Source organism: Chiloscyllium plagiosum, chromosome 19 (genome assembly GCF_004010195.1).
Source record: "Chiloscyllium plagiosum isolate BGI_BamShark_2017 chromosome 19, ASM401019v2, whole genome shotgun sequence".
Taxonomy (NCBI): Eukaryota; Metazoa; Chordata; class Chondrichthyes; order Orectolobiformes; family Hemiscylliidae; genus Chiloscyllium; species Chiloscyllium plagiosum.
Genome location: NC_057728.1, coordinates 35421311 through 35440412, shown reverse-complemented (window position 1 = coordinate 35440412; position 19102 = coordinate 35421311). Strand labels below are relative to the sequence as shown.

The 19102-nt window shown below is 38.9% G+C and overlaps 1 protein-coding gene across 4 annotated transcripts in view; it reads right to left on the bottom strand.

The window, feature by feature from the left end:
• mdfic (MyoD family inhibitor domain containing) overlaps positions 1-19102 on the bottom strand; it is a 51149-nt gene that overhangs the window by 12014 nt on the left and 20033 nt on the right. For all 4 annotated transcript variants that reach the window (XM_043709555.1, XM_043709553.1, XM_043709557.1 and 1 more), the window contains exon 4: positions 1080-1355. In XM_043709555.1, the coding sequence (XP_043565490.1) occupies positions 1080-1355 (276 nt within the window). The remainder of the gene's footprint in view (positions 1-1079; positions 1356-19102) is intronic.

The following is a 19102-nucleotide window of genomic DNA, read 5'->3' as shown; positions in this document are numbered from 1 at the left end:
TGTACAGCCGCAACATGACCTCCCAACTCCTGTACTCAATCCTCTGACCAATAAAAGAAAGCATACCAAATGCCTTCTTCACTATCCTACCTACCGGTGACTGCACTTTCGAGGAGCTATGAACCTGCACTCCATGGTCTCTTTGTTCAGGACCTTACCATTAAGTGTATAAGTCCTGCTAAGATTTGCTTTCCCAAAATGCAGCACCTCGCATTTATCTGAATTCAACTCCATCTGCCACTTCTCAGCCCATTGGCCCATCTGGTCCAGATCCTGTTGTAATCCGAGGTAACCCTCTTCGCTGTCCATTACACCTCCAATTTTGGTGTCATCTGCAAACTTACTAACTGTACCTCTTATGCTCGCATCCAAATCATTTATGTAAATGACAAAAAGTAGAGGAGCCAGCACCGATCCTTGTGGCACTCCACTGGTCACAGACCTCCTGGATGTACTATTTAACTTATTTATTAAAAGTGAGGCACCTTACATCTGATATGACACTTCCTTAAGAAAGGAGAACTTGTTTTTTTTTTACAAGGATAGAAAGACAAAGGAATTCAGGTCCTTGAATATGCACGTCTTGCATAATCTAAAGGGGTTTTGTCATTAAAAAAAACCTGATAATATTTTGAGGGTGACAAATCGGCAAAATCTATGTGAAATACAAGATAAACCATTATGAATGATCACGTAAACAAACAGTTTGCAAGATGTCAGATCCTTAAATTAGAAAATACTTCCGGTTGGTAAATCAGGATGTCCAGATAAAGAAAAATGAATCACAGGCAGAAAAGGGAAATAACTCATTCCTTTCTGGTTTAAAAAAACTGTCCTCAAAAGTTTACGGAATGAATTATTTCTGGGGAATCAAAATAGTGGTGCAATTTTAAAAATTCTAATCAGGTGAATGATAAAAGCATATCTAAAAAGAAAACAAAGGCTGCTCAGGGAAAAATTCAGCACAGATAAGTGGTGCCAAGTTTCACAGAAATATTTAACGGAATTGTTCTATGGAATTATTTAAAATGAATACTGTAAGGTTATAAAAAAAGACTTCTGCAGAATGACAAACTTACCTTCTGGTGTGGAAGTTGGTTTCTGAGAGTTTGTAGAGCTTAATTTGCTTTTTCTGCTACCATTACTACTCACAGAAAGGCTTGATTGAAGTTTTCTGTGCATTTTTTGAGAGACTGGAGCAGTGAGCTTTCTGTGGTCTGAAATCCCACGTGTGACCCCATTGTGAATTCCATTTACATTAGTCAGACTCATGTGGCCATTTTGTAATTTGCCAGTTTCCCCCTCAGTCTGTTCCAGTGCTGAAGTAGTTGGCCAAGGCAGTGATTGAGGTTGAGCTGAAAGAATATATGAAAGGAAGACAAAAGAAAACTCAGTTTCATTCTCCAAACAATAACTGACTTGTGCAATAAAATCAATATCAAAGATAAACTCCTGCAGAAATCCTTGAACATAAACTTTCAACTCAACACTAGAGATAACTGCTGTGGAATAATTTTGCTTTCTAAAAATGCTAGAAAGCAGCATTAGTTTCAATACAAGTTAGTGCACAGTTGGTACATAGTGAAAACAACTGAATTGACTCAAAAAAATTGAAAACAGCAAGAACAGTTATTCTGTAAGTGCCAGAGTTTGCCTTTTTTCAGGAAGCAGAAAGCCACACAACAGTGACGACATCTCAAAAATACTTTCAGCTGTAAAAAGCTTACAAGATTGTTATTTCTACTGAATAAGCACAAGTCTTTTATCAATCTAAGTTTGGTGAAATTTCAAAGCATAGAATCAATTCCTGCGGAAACAAACATTTCAACAATATACCATCTATAACTTGCACTTGCATAGCATCTGTAATGCAAAGAATTTCCCAAGATTCTCCATGGCAATGCTTTGAAAAAGCTTTGATACTGTTCCACAAAAGGATACAAGAGGACATTTGACCAAAAGTCTAGTCAAAGATGTAGGTTTTAAACTGCAATTCAGAAGAGGAGGGGTAGAGGGCTCAAGAAGTTAAGGTAGGGAACTTTAGGCTGTGCACCTAAAGCAGATAAAAACAATAGGCATCATTAGTGGAGTAACCAATACAAGAGATACAGCAAAGGCCAGAACTAAAAGGAAAACTTCGAGGATGTTGTGGTGGTGGCTGGGGAGGGGTGGTGGGATGGGGTGGGGGATGCAGTGGACCCTCTCTTAATCCTCTCTGAATCTGACCACCTCAGCATGCTTCGGATCCACATCCCTTGCCCCACACTGGACCCCACTGCCTCTCCTCCCATTAGGACTCTCTGTACTCCTTCCCCTACCCCAGAGCAGAGCCCATTGCCGCTCAATCGCCCAATCCAACACCCACCATTCTCTGTCAGACCCAAATTTCTTTTACCTATCCTGACCTACACTAAGCACTGCATAATGTACTTAGACCACTTTCCATCTTGTATCACACAATGTGCCTTCCAACTCACTTTGCATCCTGCAACCCACCCAACCTACTAGCCCTTAACCCCTCACTTACCATTGCAGAGCAGCTGTCAAAGTGTCTCAATGGTGATTCTGAACCTTTAAATGTCAGAATACAACAGCTGGTTGCTGTGGAAAGCAAGTGTCGTTTGCTCTCCTCTGATAATTCTTCACTATGTGAGAAGTGTCAAAAAATGAAGTACAGAACTGCCTTTCTGAAGGAGGAGTGATCAGAACCTCCTGCCAGAACTGCAGAACTCTTGCCTTCATTAAAAAAAAAAGGGGCAGAGTAGCAATCTATAAGAAATTAGCATTCCTTGGAAACTTCAGCCGATGGTATCCTCAGAATTTACTAAGCTACATAAAAACAAACATGAATCTGGGCTGGCAATTAGATTATTGTGCAATCTGCACAAGCTCAACAATATTGTTTATACGCTTAAAACATAACCCAAATACACTAACTAGGTCATGTGAGAACTATAAAAAAGGTTCTATGAAATCAAGGTGATCACCAACCTCATACAGAAGCCTTTCCTGATGAAGGGTTTATGCCCAAAATGTCAATTCTCCTGCTCTTCGGATGCTGCCTGACCTGCTGTGCTTTTCCAGCACCACACCCTTGACTCATATAGAAGTCAGTCAAGAAACATTTTCAACAAATGTTGAAAGGAAGGAAATGTTTAGAAATAGGTAGTTAGCATTCTGTTAACCTTATCACAATCAAAACTAACAGCAAATCCATGATTATCTTCTCTGAACCAATTTAACAGCATTCATAAGACAACAGTGAAGCAATAAAAAGGAACATTCAGCCAGCATGGACCAAATCTAACATGGAACAATTAGACCACTCACCTTCACAAATGTGTCCAACCCAGTTAAAACTGACCAGAGTTTGCATTTATCAGATTAAAACCCTCACACCCTTCTTGGTAGATTGTACATCACAGCTAGTACACAGTTCAAAAATATTCAATGGGGAAGTAGTTTAATAATCAACAGAATCCCACATGTTTTATGTAATTCCAGGGAGCCAACCTCCCATCAAATCAACACCACAATATATATCATGTCTGAAATTCTAAATCTATGTGGATAACCAATTATCTACTGATCAAACAGATAGTTACCAACAACTTTGTTGATCCAAAGTCAAAGCCAGATATTCCAGGATGAGAAACGTGTAGAGAATTAACACAAAGACAAATATCTCATGCACATTTTAGTCTATCCTAGATAATGTGAGGGCAGTACTAGATGCCAGTATTGTAAACCTTACGGAGCAGACATTTCTACTAGTGAGGAGCAGAAAATTCAGAAATACAGAGGAACCTCAATTATCCAAACGAGATGGGCAAGCAGTATTTCATTTGGATAACTGATTATTCAGATAATTGATTCAATGCCTCTCCTATGGGACTCTGAAGTTTTCTGAAGTTTCCTTTTTCCTCGCTCAGCCTGCTTTGCTCCCTCTCTTTGTCTCAGAGTTTGTTTCTGAGCAGACACACACCTATTTGTAAGGGACCTGCAGCATTGCTGAAGCCTCTCTCCAACGCTGCTTCACTTCAATGGGATTGACAGCGTGAGCACTTGTTATGTCCTCTCCCCTGTCTGTATCCCAATCATGAGTCAGACTGGTTTTATTTCCAAAGTGGAATTTACAGACATATTTGCAAATACATTCTATTTTGCTCAAACAAAAACACAATCTGCAGGCAGTCAATAAATCATGTAATATTTTATAAATTCCACTTTGGAAATAGAACAGGTCTGACTCAAGATTGGAATACAGACAGACTCTAACCTCACACCTTTAATGCACTGTCTAAGCTGAGATGTCACTGTTTTTTCTAAAACCTTAAGTTATCTCGAGAATGTGACTGAAAAGTAGTTTTGGGATTTAAGTGTTAATGAACCGAAACCTGAAATCCATTCAAAAGATGAAAGACTTAACAGCAACCTAGCTTTATTCAATATATCATTTTAGTTGCATGACACTAATCTTTTGCTACAAATTCTGTGTCTTATGGTCCTGCTCCACAGCTACTTGATGAAGAAGCAGTGCTCTGAAAGCTAGTGCTTCCAAATAAACCTGTTGGACTATAACCTGGTGTTGAGAGATTTTTAACCTTAATTAATGGAGGCACTCCAGAACAGCTATCGTAGTTGATAGCTAACTATGCTACAAAAATTTCTTGAAATAAGACACAGTGTTGATAATCAGCTGCTTAAAGTTTTTTTTTCAAAAAATCATTTTCTGAACTATAGGTGGCTGAGTCAGTGAGGTATAATACTTCATTTCCTAATACCTTGTTCATTTGCAGGATTATAATTATAATTTTTAAAGGTACATTCCAGCATTCAAATCAAAATATCCTGTAAACAACAAAAAAGTTTCATTTGAAAAAAATCTGAGGGCAGAAGGAGAGAAGTCTTCTGTTGGTTTCACAATCATGCTATTTTTGGATAATTAGTTGTGCAATTTTATTAAAGTTTTTTTTTAAAAAAGATGGAATATTTCAATTGGTAAGAAAACATTTTCACTGCAAAAACCATTCCAAAATGATGTTTTATATCATCTTCATACTCTGTTTTGGAACTACTCTATGTAGAAATCATTGGAAAAAAGTTTGTAAAATGTCAATCATAAATATATGTGAACAATCAACTGTTTACAGTCTCAAAATACAAACTCAAGAAAATATTGAACAGAATGCAACTAATTTTAGAATTAACTTTGAAAAGCAGTCCTGTGTTTCAAATTTGCAAGACACAAACATCTGCTGTGAACTTTACGAGATTTTCAATATTCCCATAACAACAACAACAACAACAGATTAACTGACCATACTTTTATTTTGTATACCCTTCAGGGGGAAAGTATAAATGTAAACACTGCGGTGACTTTAAAGTACACAACTGGACTTTAGAGGGCTCAAGTCCAAAACATCTGGTTGATCATCTATAAAAGTGGCTAGCAATTGACAAAGATAAAATTTCTCCCATTGCATTTGTAATTAGAAGCACACATGGCCACCATACAAAATACCTTGCCAACGATTAACTTCCCAAATTCAAAAGCATTTTGTGGTGTAAGATCAGAGCTTTACATTGGAACATTTTTACCCATTCCTCTCATTCTTGGATGAAAAATGTTGGCATCTACACTCAGGTAGCGACCTATTTTACAATTCAGATTAAAAATAAAGTTCTGGCTCCTAAATTATTAACACGTGTTTGTGACTCTCCAACCTCATAAAAACAAAATTAATGACTTTCAAATGTTTTCCAGTTACAGAACCACCCTTTGCTGGGCATATAGAAATGCTCCTATTTAAACATCTCCAAGCTAAATGACATTGCTCAGGCAGAACAGGGAAACATTGTCTTCAGAAAACTTCAGTTCTCTATATCTTAAATCACAAACAGATGTGGAAAATAACTGTCCACAAATTTATTCATATTCAAAGAAAATACTGCTTGAAATAGGTGACTTAAATTTAACTTTCAAAATGCTCCTGTAGTCTACTTTCGAACAGCACACAATCATTCACATTCTTTGTCAGCTTTTCAATTTCTTCAAAACAAAATGGATGAACTGACCACTTGTTTTTCACATTCTTCATAGTGCAACATTTAAAGTCAATAAGACTATGCCTTGCACATGGCATGCACAGCTTTTGTTACCAGTGCCACATCATGATTATAAGGCAAGGAACACCATGTTTCTGAATGTGATAAAGTTCAGCCTTTTCCAAAATTCTGAATGCTGGTGCAAGTGGAAAAAGTGAGTCTTCAATAAAAGTTTGGTATGGAATTTCAGGTTTCTGCTGCAGAATGCACCTCATGCACTAGGTTTGCTGCAACCATCCTTCAAGGATCTACAGGGTGTGCTTGATCTCGAGTGTTAGAAAAAAAACTACTTACAACCCAACAGATCACAAGGATCGAGTGACATCATTACACAGACTTTGAGGAGGACTGGGATGTTCAACCTTATCACTGAGATTCTTATGACATGACAGCCTTATAGCACCCCTCCGTATTAATACTTTCAGGCACACATAGAATAAGGTTTGAAGCTATTGTGTTTTTTTGAGTCAGACCCTGAACAAAAGGGAAACTGAACCTTCAAGTTTGTGGCGGTGAAAGCCAAAAGGAAACCTGAAGTTCGAGAACTTTGGGGAAACTAAAGCTGCTTGAAACAAATGCAAGATAAAGAGCCAACCATGTTCAGATCAGCCAGTGGTGAAGCACAGGCAGAAAATGAAGAGTTGGTCCTGGAGCCGGGAATAAACAAAGTCAGTGGTTGCTACAGCTGGTTTTTGACTGCCAAGCCTGACCCCACAATTCACAGATTTGTCACCAATTGTTCAAAATTAGTGTCAATAGATAGAGACTGCTGGGAGCAGAGCTGCCCAGAATCTGGAGAAATGCACTATTTTGAAGACATTGCCTCTGAAGTCAAGCTGGTCGGGAGCAGTCACTAAATCAAAATGAAAGGAACTGGAATTCTGCTGATGTTCATTGCTTTGAAGGATTTTGTAGTTGGAATTGGTGCCATTTAGTCCAGGGGCACTGTCCAGTGAGTACATGAAACATATGTTATATTTTTTATTACAAGTTCAATATTCAATAGAAGTTGAATTAGTATATATGTCATGGTCGGGTGTAATTTATGTTGACTGATATTGGATTGTTAAATTAAAGTTATAAGAGGTGAAAAACATTCAGTAAAATTTGTTTTCTGTGCTGATTATAGACGTTTTTGATTTTTTTTTCCACCAGATGTGGGTGAAATTGGCTTGGCCAGCATTTATTTCCATCCCAAATTGCCATTAAAAAGTGATGGTAGTCTACTTTCAGACCAAAGACACAGGAACAAAAGCATGCCATTCAGTCCAAGTCTGCCCGGGCATTCAACAAGATCATGGCCAGTCTGATCATTCTCACCTCCACTTTCCTGTTTTTTCCCTGTAACCCTTGAATCCCATACGAATTGTTAGATCTGATCAAGGATGAGAGAGACAATCGAGCTTTGACAGGCCTTCACAATAAAAAATTCCGCAGATTCACTACACTCAGAACAAATTCCTCCTCATCACTGTCTTGACGCCTTACTGAGATTATGCTCTTTGGTCCTAAATTTTCCCATAAGGGAAACGACCTTTCCATATCTACCCTGTCAAGTTTTCAAACACACATGTATGTTTCGGTAAGGTCACCTCTCATTTTTCTCAACTCCAATGAGTAAGAGACAACCTACTCAACCTCTTCTCATAAGATAGTCCCTCCACACCTGGTATCACTCTAGTGAACCTTCTCTGAACTGCCTCCAATGCCAGTGTATCTTTCCTTTGATAAGGGGCCCAAAACAGTTCAGTATTCCTGTTGTAGTTTGACTATTACCTTGTACAGATATAGCAAAACGTCCATATTTTTAGATTCAAATCCCACTGAAATAAAGGCCAACAGTCCACTTGCTTCCCATAAGAATAGGAGCAGAAATTAGGCCATTCAGCCCATTGAATAGTGGAGCAGACTCAAACCAGTTTCCTGATGAAGGGCTTATGCCTGAAACGTTGATTCTCCTGCTCCTTGGATGCTGTCTGACCGGCTGTGCTTTTCCAGCACCACACTCTTCAACTCTGATTTCCAGCATCTGCAGACTTCACTTTCTCCACCCTTCCTGATGAAGGGCTTTTGCCCAAAACATCGATTTTACTGCTCCTTTGATGCTGCCTGAACTGCTGTGCTCTTCCAGCACCACTAATCCAGAATCTGATTTTCAGCATCTGCAGTCATTGTTTTTACCTACATTCAATCGTGCCTGGTAAGTTTCTCAAACCCATTCTCCAGCTTTCTCTCCATAACCCTTGATCCCCTTGGCAATCAAAATCCTACTTTCCCTTTTACCTCCTTAATTTGAATGCTGGCTTTTTTGAAATTTAAGTATGAAGACTGTCAAATCACTGTGCTGTAGCTTTCTGCAGCCTTTCTTCAGTTAAGTAATATTCAGCTCCTCCATTTTTTGTTGTGGTTTGTGACATCATTCTGCCACTGGTCTTCTTGTGGTTCGGCCTCTTGATTCATACTTTTTATTCTTTCCCACTGACCTCTCACTCAGGAAAGTTTACTTCCTGCAGTAGACTTTAGTGAAATCATTTCTGTCCCCCTTTGCACCAAATTCCCACTTAAACTCAAGTTTCCAAAAACATACACACTCAGCTTTCGTGTCACTCTGCTGAAATTTCCTCACACTGACTGTGGGGTGTAGGAATTCCCTTTCTTATATGGATGTGGTTAAGGAGAGAGTGGAGAAGAACTTTCTTTCACTCAGAGGTTTTGGAAGTCTGCACTTCACTGCCTGAAAGGGTGTTTGAGTCAGAAACTCTTGTGACATTTAAGCAACAATTAGAAATTCACTTGTGTTGCCAAAGTTTCCAGGGTTATGGGTCAAGCACTGGAAAATGGGCTTAATGCAATTGGATTTTTGTTGCCTGACAAGCTTATGATGGGCCAAATGGCCGCCTCCTGTTGTGTAATTGTTCAACAGCCTGCAAAGGTAGATTGATTGGTTAAAATGAGTGCACAAAAAAAAAAACTGGCAACTGGAATAAAACGTGAGTAAATGTGAACTTGTCCTCTGGGAGAAAGAATTTTTTAAGAAGTTGAATCTTTAAATGGAGAGAGAGATGCAGAAATTGGCAATACTAAGGGATCTGGACATCCTGGCATATGATCAGCAAAATATTAATTTGCAGGAACCACAAGGAAAGTTGAACATTGAGGTTTATGCATTAGGAATGGAATACAACAGAACAGATGTTTTACTGCAGCTGTACATGAGGATGTGGTCTCACCAAGGCCAAGTACGATGCACAGTTTTGGTTTCCTTCTTTGAGAAAATATATATAATTTTAATGAGAAGCAGTTTAGAAAAGCCTCATAAGCCTTTTATCTCAGAAATGACCTATGAGGAAAGGTTGAATAAGTTGGGCCTATAATCACTGGACTTCAGAAGAATGACAGGTGATCATATTGAATTAGATAAAATCCTGAGGCAACTCGACAGGATAAGCACTGAGGGAGTCCTGATGAAGGGCTTTTGCCCAAAACGCTGATTTTCCTCGGATGCTGCCTGACCTGCTGTGCTTTTCCAGCACCACTCTTATCTTGACTCTAATCTCCAGCATCTGCAGTACCCACTTCTGCCTAAGTTAAGCACTGAGGATGTTTCCTCTTCTGAGGGAGACTACAGCTGTGGGATGCAGTTTAAGAACATGAAGGTCTTCTTTTTATGATAGAGATTAGTAGTTTTCTTTTCTCCCCGGAGGAGAACCAGGGGATCTGTGGAATTCTCTTCCCTAAAAAGGCTAGGTCACGGAGTTTATTCAAGGCTGAGTTACATACACACCTGATAGATGAAGGCATCATGGGTTAGCAAGGAAATGTAGAGATAAAGATGAGACAGGAGAATAGATGGATACCACAACAATGATTAGCCATGATCTTGTCAAATGGAGGGACAGACATGAAGTAATGGCCTACTCCTGCTCCTGATTCATACACTTCATATGATCTGAAACATATAAAACTTATGTGGTCAAGAAATAGGTTATAAAGTTACTTTTCACAGGAGATCAGAATTCAAAAGAACTTTACTCTATAAAAAGGTCTAAATGAGAAAAGTTATTTATGGCATTTTCAAATATTGAAATTTGGATCTCGGGAAGTTCTTCCATCAGATTTTGAGCACAGGGTGGGGGATTGTTAAAAAGTGTAAACGTGAAATAGGAAGCTCCAGCAACTTATTGCTTTATATTGGCATGAAAGTGGGTGATGAAACAGATGATCAGCAGGTGAAAGCAAAAACTTTGTGAAGTTTAAAAATGGCATGCATTTAAATACTCTTGAAGTATTCTTAACTATACTCTTCAGCTTTCAGAATTTTACATTTATTTACTATTCAGCCAGATTGAAACTGAAACCAATGACTACTGTTGCTGTAAATATTTCCAATACATTCTCACCTACAAGGAAATTAAAGAATAGCCAGAGAGCATCAAATAGATGCAATTTGATCAGACACGTTCTACAATTGTGAAAGTTGCACTTTAACAAAAGAAATTAAGTTAGTTTTCTTTCCTGCGTCTCTTGGGAGCACACACCAGTCACTTAAGTCTGTAAATACAATGATGTAAAGCATGGGAAACACACTTGTCAAAAGACTTTTAAAGATCGATGGGCAAGCTTGAAGAACTTACCTAAAAGGGGAAAGCCATTTTAGCCCTTGGACCCTTGTTTCAATGGTATCATCAACCATGATCCTTTGAATGGCAAAGCAGGTTAGAGGGGACAAATGACCTACTCTTATTCCTATGGCTTTATAACTGCTCTAGAAACTACATCTGTACACTAATCTTTTCCACATCCCCTTCAATATGCTGAGAACAAAAATGTCCAAATCAAGCTCAGATTTCAAATTTGTAATACATTTAGCATCAAACATTTGATGACAATTCCAAACCCCCTGCACTTTGTACACGGGAGCAGAAAATTGACCCTACAAAGTAAACCTTTGCAGAGACAGACATTAAAGAAAGAAGCATTGCAGTGAGCAGCTGCAAATGTCAAGGATAGTATCACATTGATCTATATTATATTTTGCTGCCCTTTGCTGTTGTAGATGTAGCTAGCATCATACATCAATCCAGATGGACAAATTCAGTAGCACTTACATCGAACAGGAAGAAAGGAGATTTTCATTTTGAAATGCAATAAGAATTCTCCTGCACTTATATACATCAGTTTGACATTTTCATAAATTATTAAGCCCCAGTCAATTTGAAAGTAACTACTTGAGTCACATTCACTTTTTTGCACCACAGATAAGCTTTGAAAATAACTTCACAAATGTGCCGTATATGTAGCTGGGTTGGTGAAGGTAGTATTTGGAATACTTGCCTTCTTTGTCAGACCACGGAGTATAGGAGTTAGGACATCATGTTGCAGCTGTACAAACCAATGGGAAGGCCTCTTTTAGAATACTCTGTATAATTCTGCTTGCCCTGTTATAGAAAAGATGCTGTTGACCTTGAGAAGGTGCAGAAAACATTCACAAGGATATTGCTGGATCCGGAGGGTTTGACTTATAAGGACAGGCTGGGATTTATTTTCCCTGGAGCATCAGAGACTGAGGGGTGACCTTACAGAAGTTTATAAAATCCTGAAGGTCATAGATGAGGTGAATAGCCAAGGTCTTTTTCAAAGTGTAGGAGAGTCCAAAACTGGTGGGCATGGGTTTAAGCTAAGAGAGGAAAGACTTAAAACAGACCAGAAGGGCAACTTTTTCCACACAGAAGGTACATAGAACGAACTGCCAGAGGGAGTGGTAGATGCAAGTACAGTTACAATATTTTAAAGCTATTTGGATAGATACATGAATAGGAAAGTTTTAGAGGGATATGGGTGAAACACAGGAAAATGAGACTAATTAAGTTTGGGATACCTGGTTAGCATGGATGAGTGGACTAAGGGTCTGTTTCTGTGCTATATGGCTGTGAGTACAGCAAAATTAAACCGAACAAATGTAACCACATCCGCTAATTGTATACTTTATATGACAAACCACAAGAAAATTGCAGAACCATGAATGTAAATTGAACGAGTGGTTGAGAATATCAGAATTGCTAGAAATAATATTTGTCGAAGAAACATCAAGGCTGTGGTTACTTCATGGTATAAAGTTTCTTTCTCTCCCAAGTTCAAACTTTCCAGCCCTCGACAGAGATAACAAACCCAGCAAGTCAATTATCCATTGTTTTACAGATTGCTACCTAGATGACATAGTTCCTTCGACCACAGACTTTCATGTGAGAGGAGCCCAGAGTCTGACAAAATGGAGGCCAAACCCACTTATCCAAATAAGAGAACAAAAAGGTTCTTCCAGAAAGTAAGCAATGTGGTGACCGCACTCCCCCCATCCCCCTACACCCAGAAGCCTATCTCTTGAAAACTGGTCAAATTGAATCAAAAACTGTAATTTTTTGGTCCAACGCACTCACCAATCCCTAAAACATAAAATTAGGTGGATAAGAGGAAAAGTGAACGGAGGAAAACTCTTCAGGGTTGCCAGCTTTGGCTCAACATCCCAATCAGCTGACAGGGATGGAAGAGATCATTCTGGCAAGTACCATAGACCAGGCCATTCCATCCATCAAATCCGGGACCTGGAAGCCTTCTCACTTGTTAAAGGTCCTATGTGTACTCTGACCATTCTAACTGTGTTATTATGGAATGGTCACAAGTCAATGAAACCCTTCAAAGGTAAGCCACCTGCCATTCCTTATCTAAGTAAGGTTACCCCAATAACATCTTACTGAAGTAATGAAGTATCTACCAATTGATATTTCACTTAAAAAGCAGCATGGTAGGCAGCAGGGAAGACAGAACCTTTAGTATTATGGCACCCACTGCATAAATTGAGGGACTGTTCCATCTTACAAGATGTTCTAATGTTTCAAATTAGTTTCATTAAACCAGTTATTGGAATCCTCTCTCTCAAATATATTATCCCTTGATGCAGCCACATAAATCAAACCTATAGCATGCCTAAACAACGCCTTTTAAACTTTAATTACAAGTCACTCTGCTATAATGCGTGTTTCGTCAGCATGAATTGACTATAATGCGATCAACAAATGGTGGACGTTGCTTAGATAATGCAAACTTTCTGAGCGGATATAGCGATTTTCTATTAGCAATCTTCTACAGCGCAATTTTCTGCAGCAGTTTCCCATAGTGCAATTTTCTATAGCATGAGATTGTACAGGAACACAACTGTTGCTTTATAGCACAAGGACCTGGACAGTTGAATTGTAAAACAGAAGTTGAGTTAACTTAATTTACAGGCGTGATTATAGAAAGAGTTGATAACCAATCTAAAGGTTCCCCAGTTCTCAAGTTAAAATACCACAACACCAGGTTATAGTCCAACAGGTTTAGTTGGAAATGCTAGCTTTCAGAGCACTGCTCCTTCATCAGGTAGCTGTGGAGCAGGATTATAAGACACAGAACTTATGGTTTCATGCAAGTTAAATGATTTATTGAACAAACATAGATTGTTCAAGCACCCAAAAGGAAACCCACATAGACACAGGGAGAACATGCAAACACCACAGATGGATACCCAAGGCTGAGTCCCTGATGCTGTGAGGCAGTAGAGCTAATTACTGTGCCATCATGCTGCCACCTAACTTTCCTTCTGGGGTCTCCACGATTGCTGATATTGTAAAATGTTCTCTCTCCTCTTGGACTGTCCATGTACTTTTCAAATCTTCCATCATTACCTTCCTGATCTCTTTGTCCTCGCAAACAATCAATCAATCACCAATCTCTAACTACTCATCTATCTTTTGGTATGCTGTCATGTGGAAATCCATATCATCTATCCCATCACTGCATGTTTGAATCTCTCAATTACGCTTTTACCCCCCCCAAAGAAGTGAAATAATCCATATCATGGCACAATCCTTTCTCATTCTTCCCAACCTGTAAAATAGCCTTGACCACAAGTCACTCCTACTAAATCTTGCCTTTTTTTCCCTAGTGGGAGTACTGTAAAAGGGGTGCTTTGATGTTGTTTCATTTTGGAATTTGTAAATGAGTATTTTGGAACTAATGTCGTTACATTTTCACTTTGTTTATAAGTCTGTGTTAGAAGTAAATAGTTTGGTTTGTTTTATTTTATTGTTTCTTTCAGTTAATAAACATGTTTTATTGTTAAAACAAAATCTGCAACTTTGTGTGCTTATGTTTCAGCGAGATGCTACCTCATTAAAACAAAAACATTTATCAATCCACATTTCAGTCTGGGATCTGATTTGAATAATAATAATAATAATAATAAATCAGCTGGGACCGTAATATTTGCAGATTAAAATGGGTGGAGAATTGTATAAGGCAAACAGATCCCACTGCAATACTCCAAGATAAGATTTATTGCAAACCCTCTTTCAACAATCCAACATTGTCCAGTGCTAAATATGAATATTTTATGAATTACACTTCCTCAAAAATCAAAATCAACCATACAGATCATCCAAACAGCATTTTAAAAAACCCTTAAATTCTGAAAACTGAAAATAAAACAGAAATTACCAAAAATATATAGATAATACAAGACCTCTACAGAGAAAAGTTACCACTGCAGTTTGAAGTGGTCTTTAAAAGGCTTTTAACCACAAAGAATTTGTAAATGCTGAATGACCAGATGGGCATTTTTATTTATATCTTCAGCCACAACCCCTTCCCTATGCAATCTGAGCACACATTAGTAAACCATTTCCCTATCTCCACACCAATGTTCATCATATCAATCTCTTTGGAGGTCCATTAAAAAGCACCTAAATCTCCTTCCAAACCAACTACATACCCTTGCTCCAATTTTGCTAAAGTCACTCTGTATCCCTTCATCCTCTTGAAATATCAAGCTATCAACAAATTCTCTGTCTTCTCCATGTCTTTGAATGTAATGAACACCCAACTGAGTGCTAATCTCTCTGAAAATTTCTATTCCCAAAACCTCTAAAGCCAGCTCCTAGACTGAGCAGAATCTCTGACATTCCTGTTTACATCTGGTTAACAACCCCAAACAGGGTACTCAAATTCTATGACGTCCACCTGACTGAACTCCTTACAATCACTACAATCATCAGTTTAGTGATCAATGTCTAAGGCATGTTCTGTAATTGCACCTATAATAGGGCCCTTTTAATCATATCCCAACCTTTGAGATGTTGAAACAGTCAACCACACTACGTTCGTCCACCACCATTTCTCTGGTGTATCCACAGAGGAACTGATCTTGCATTGCTCTACCTTTATTTGTCTGCCACACAAGACTTCTACTCACTTTTGAACAAACATTTCATTCACAACACCCCTATCTTCAACAACTTTATTTTCCTATATTAAAACAAAGAACTGCAGATGCTGGAGATCTGAAACAAACAGGAATTGCTGGAGAAACTCAGGTCTGGCAGTTCCTGTGAGAAGAAAGCAGAGTTAACATTGATTCCAGTGACTCTTCATCAGAACCTTATTTTCCTTTATTGTATGATGCTGACGATTGAAACAATAGCAATGGGCAAGTTCTGAAGACAACTGGAATTGTCTTTATCTTATGGTAAATGCAGCCTTTAGGCAACATGCTATGATCAAGTTTACTTTCAGTTTGAAGGTCAAAATTGTGGGTCTAATGCATGTGTTTTAAACTTCAAGTATGAAGGGAGAGCCAAAGTAAACTGGAACAACTAGTGAAAAGGTAGGACAAGGGAGCTGCAGTGGCAAACATCATAAAGAAGTATTTATTGACTCGAAGGATGCAACATCCATTGCAAAAGGTTGAGAATTGTCTCAAATCAAAAGAAACACCAAACAAATCTGCGAAGATTTGTGGTAAGATTAGATTAGATTACAGTGTGGAAACAGGCCCTTCGGCCCACCAAGTCCACACCGACCTGCCGAAGCGTAACCCACCCATACCCCTACATTTACCCCTTACCTAACACTACGGGCAATTTAGCATGGCCAATTCACCTGACCTGCACATCTTTGGACTGTGGGAGGAAACCGGAGCACCCGGAGGAAACCCATGCAGACACAGGGAGAACGTGCAAACTCCACACAGTCAGTCGCCTGAGGCAGGAATTGAACCCGGGTCTCTGGCGCTGTGAGGCAGCAGTGCTAACCACTGTGCCACCGTGCCGCAGTGATCACATTTTGAAACCCAGTAAATAATTACTAAACCAAAAGTGAGAAATAATAGAGTTTGTGAAAGCTAACTCATAGCAATAAAACACTATGATACAAGTTTCAATAAACATTCAATTTTTTTTTAAAAAGTCAGTCTAGATTTGGTCCTCTGGAGAGGGGCTGAGGAATTGATGGAAAACAAAGAAATGATAGAGATGTTAAAAGAGTGTCATGTTGTGTCTGTTCTCAGTGTTGAAGATGGAGTTCATTGTCCAAAGTTACTTGAAAATCAAGAGACGAACAGAAAGAAGGAACTTAAACAATCACCATTATCAAGGAAAATGATCTTGGAAAAGCAACGAGACCTGAAGACTAACAAGACCTCAGGATCTGACAGCCTACACCCTAGGACCTTAAAACAAAGTGACTACAAAGATAGAGGTATTGCTTATTATCTTCCAAAATTCCTCTGATTCTGGAATAGCCACACCAGATTGGAAAATAGCAAATGTAATGTCTTTGGTCAAACAAGGAGGGAGACAGAAAACAGTAAACAACCAATCATTTAGCCCAACATATGAATAGGGAAATTACTAGAACTATTATGAAGGAAGTCAAAATAGAACGCTCATAAAATCATCATGGCAGAGTTAATATGCTTTCCATGTCCAAAAGGCATTTGATAAGTTACATAATGTAGGAGGTAATAAAGGATTCTTTAGCTAACAGAAGGCAGACATCTTTTAACTCCATTTTGATTTAGCCGTCTCCCGACATCTTCCTCACCTTTGACGGTTTGCATCGTCCTGAACGAGATTTGCATGTAAATGAATCAATTGGAAAACACGGGTGATTTACTGGTGATACTTAATAGATAGAGAGAAAAAACACAGGTGATTTGGTGATGGGAAAACAAGTCAGTTTTGTATCAGAGCACTTCTGGATATTAAAAATATTAGGGATAATGTATCATTTTCATGATGTGGAGGTGCTGGTGTTGGACAGGGGTGGTCAAAGTCAAAAGCAAAGGCAAGCTTTTGGAGCCCCCACTCCTTCCTCAGGCTCCGAAATCTTGCAGTTTAAAGTAAACCTGTTGGACTATAACCCAATGTCGTATCATTTTCAGGTTGTCAAACTGCAACCTGTGTGCCACAGGGATCCGTGCTGGTTCCATAACTATCTATTATTTATGTCAATGACTTGGATGAAAGGACCAAACATAGGAAGGTGGTGGCACTTGACTTGTAATCCAGCATCCTAGGCAAATGTCCAGGCAAAGTGGGTTGGAGTCACACTATTGCAGGCTGGGAAATTTGGATTCAATGAAAAATCTGGAATTAAAAAACTATTGATTTAATAGTGACCATGAAAATACCTGTCACAAAAATGTCCTCAATGGAAGGAAATCTTTACCTGGACTATCCTCACCTGGTCTGGTTTACAAGTTTATAACAATATGGTTGACTCTTAACTGTTCCCTAAAATGGCCTAAGTCGTCACATTTTGAGGGCAATTAATGATGGGCAATATATGGTAGACATACCAGCCAATGCCCATGAACAACTAAAAATAGATTGGCAAATTTGCCAAGGCCACCAAGAATTATAGGAAAGTAAGTTATCAAGAGAAGGTAGAAAGTCTGCAAAAGGGTAGATAGGTTAACAGAGTTGTCAAAAAGTTAGCAGGTGGAGCAAAATGTGTGAAAACATGAACTTATCCATTTTGACAGGCAGAAGATTGATGAAATTACTATTTAAGTGGAGAAATTGCAAAGCTCAGTGGTACAGAATGATATGGACCCGCGAGTACGTGAATCACAAAAGGTTAGTATGCAGGTACAGCAAGTGACCTGCAAGACAAATGTTAGCATATATTGAAAAATGAATGGAATATAAACATAGGGAAGGTTTGCCCTTTGCATAGGGCATTAGGCAGACTACATAGAGTGTAATGTGTAGATTTTTGGCTCCGTACACAGGAATAATAGTACAATTCCTTGAAAAGCAGTTCAGAGAACATTAACCCAACTCACTCCTGAGATGAAAGGCTTATATATGATAGAAGGTTGAGCTGTACATATTGCAGTTTACAAGAATGATTCTTGGGGGTATTTGACAGGGTGGGTACCAAGGAAATACTGCCTCTTGTGAGAACAAATAATGAGTATTTTGCATCAGTATTTACTGTGGAAAAGGATATGGAAGATATAGACTGTAGGGAAATAGATGGTGACATCTTGCAAAATGTCCATATTACAGAAAAGGAAGTGCTGATGTCTTGAAACGCATAAAGGTAGATAAATCCCCAGGACCTGATCAGGTGGACTCTAGAACTCTGTGGGAAGCTAGACAAGTGATTGCTGGGCTTTATGCCGAGATATTTGTATCATTGATAGTCACAGGTGAGGTGCCGGAAGACTGGAGATTGGCTAACGTGGCACCACTGTTCAAGAAGGGTGATAAGGACAAGCCAGGGAACTATAGGCCAGTGAGCCTAACATTGGTGGTGGGCAAGTTGTTGGAGGGAATCCTGATGGACAGGATGTACATGTATTTGGAAAGGCAAGGATAGGGATAGTCAACATGACTTTATGCATGGGAATCTTGATTTTTTTGAGGAAGAAAGAGGATTGGTGAGGGCAGAGCGGTAGATGTGATCTATATGGACTTCAATAAGGCATTCAACAAAGTTCCCCATGCGAGACTGGTTAGCAAGGTTAGATCTGAATTGGCCATACTAAATTGCCCGTAGTGTTAGGTAAGGGGTAAATGTAGGAGTATGGGTGGGTTTCGCTTCGGCGGGTCGGTGTGGACTTGTTGGGCCGAAGGGCCTGTTTCCACACTGTAATCTAATCTAATCTAATCTAATC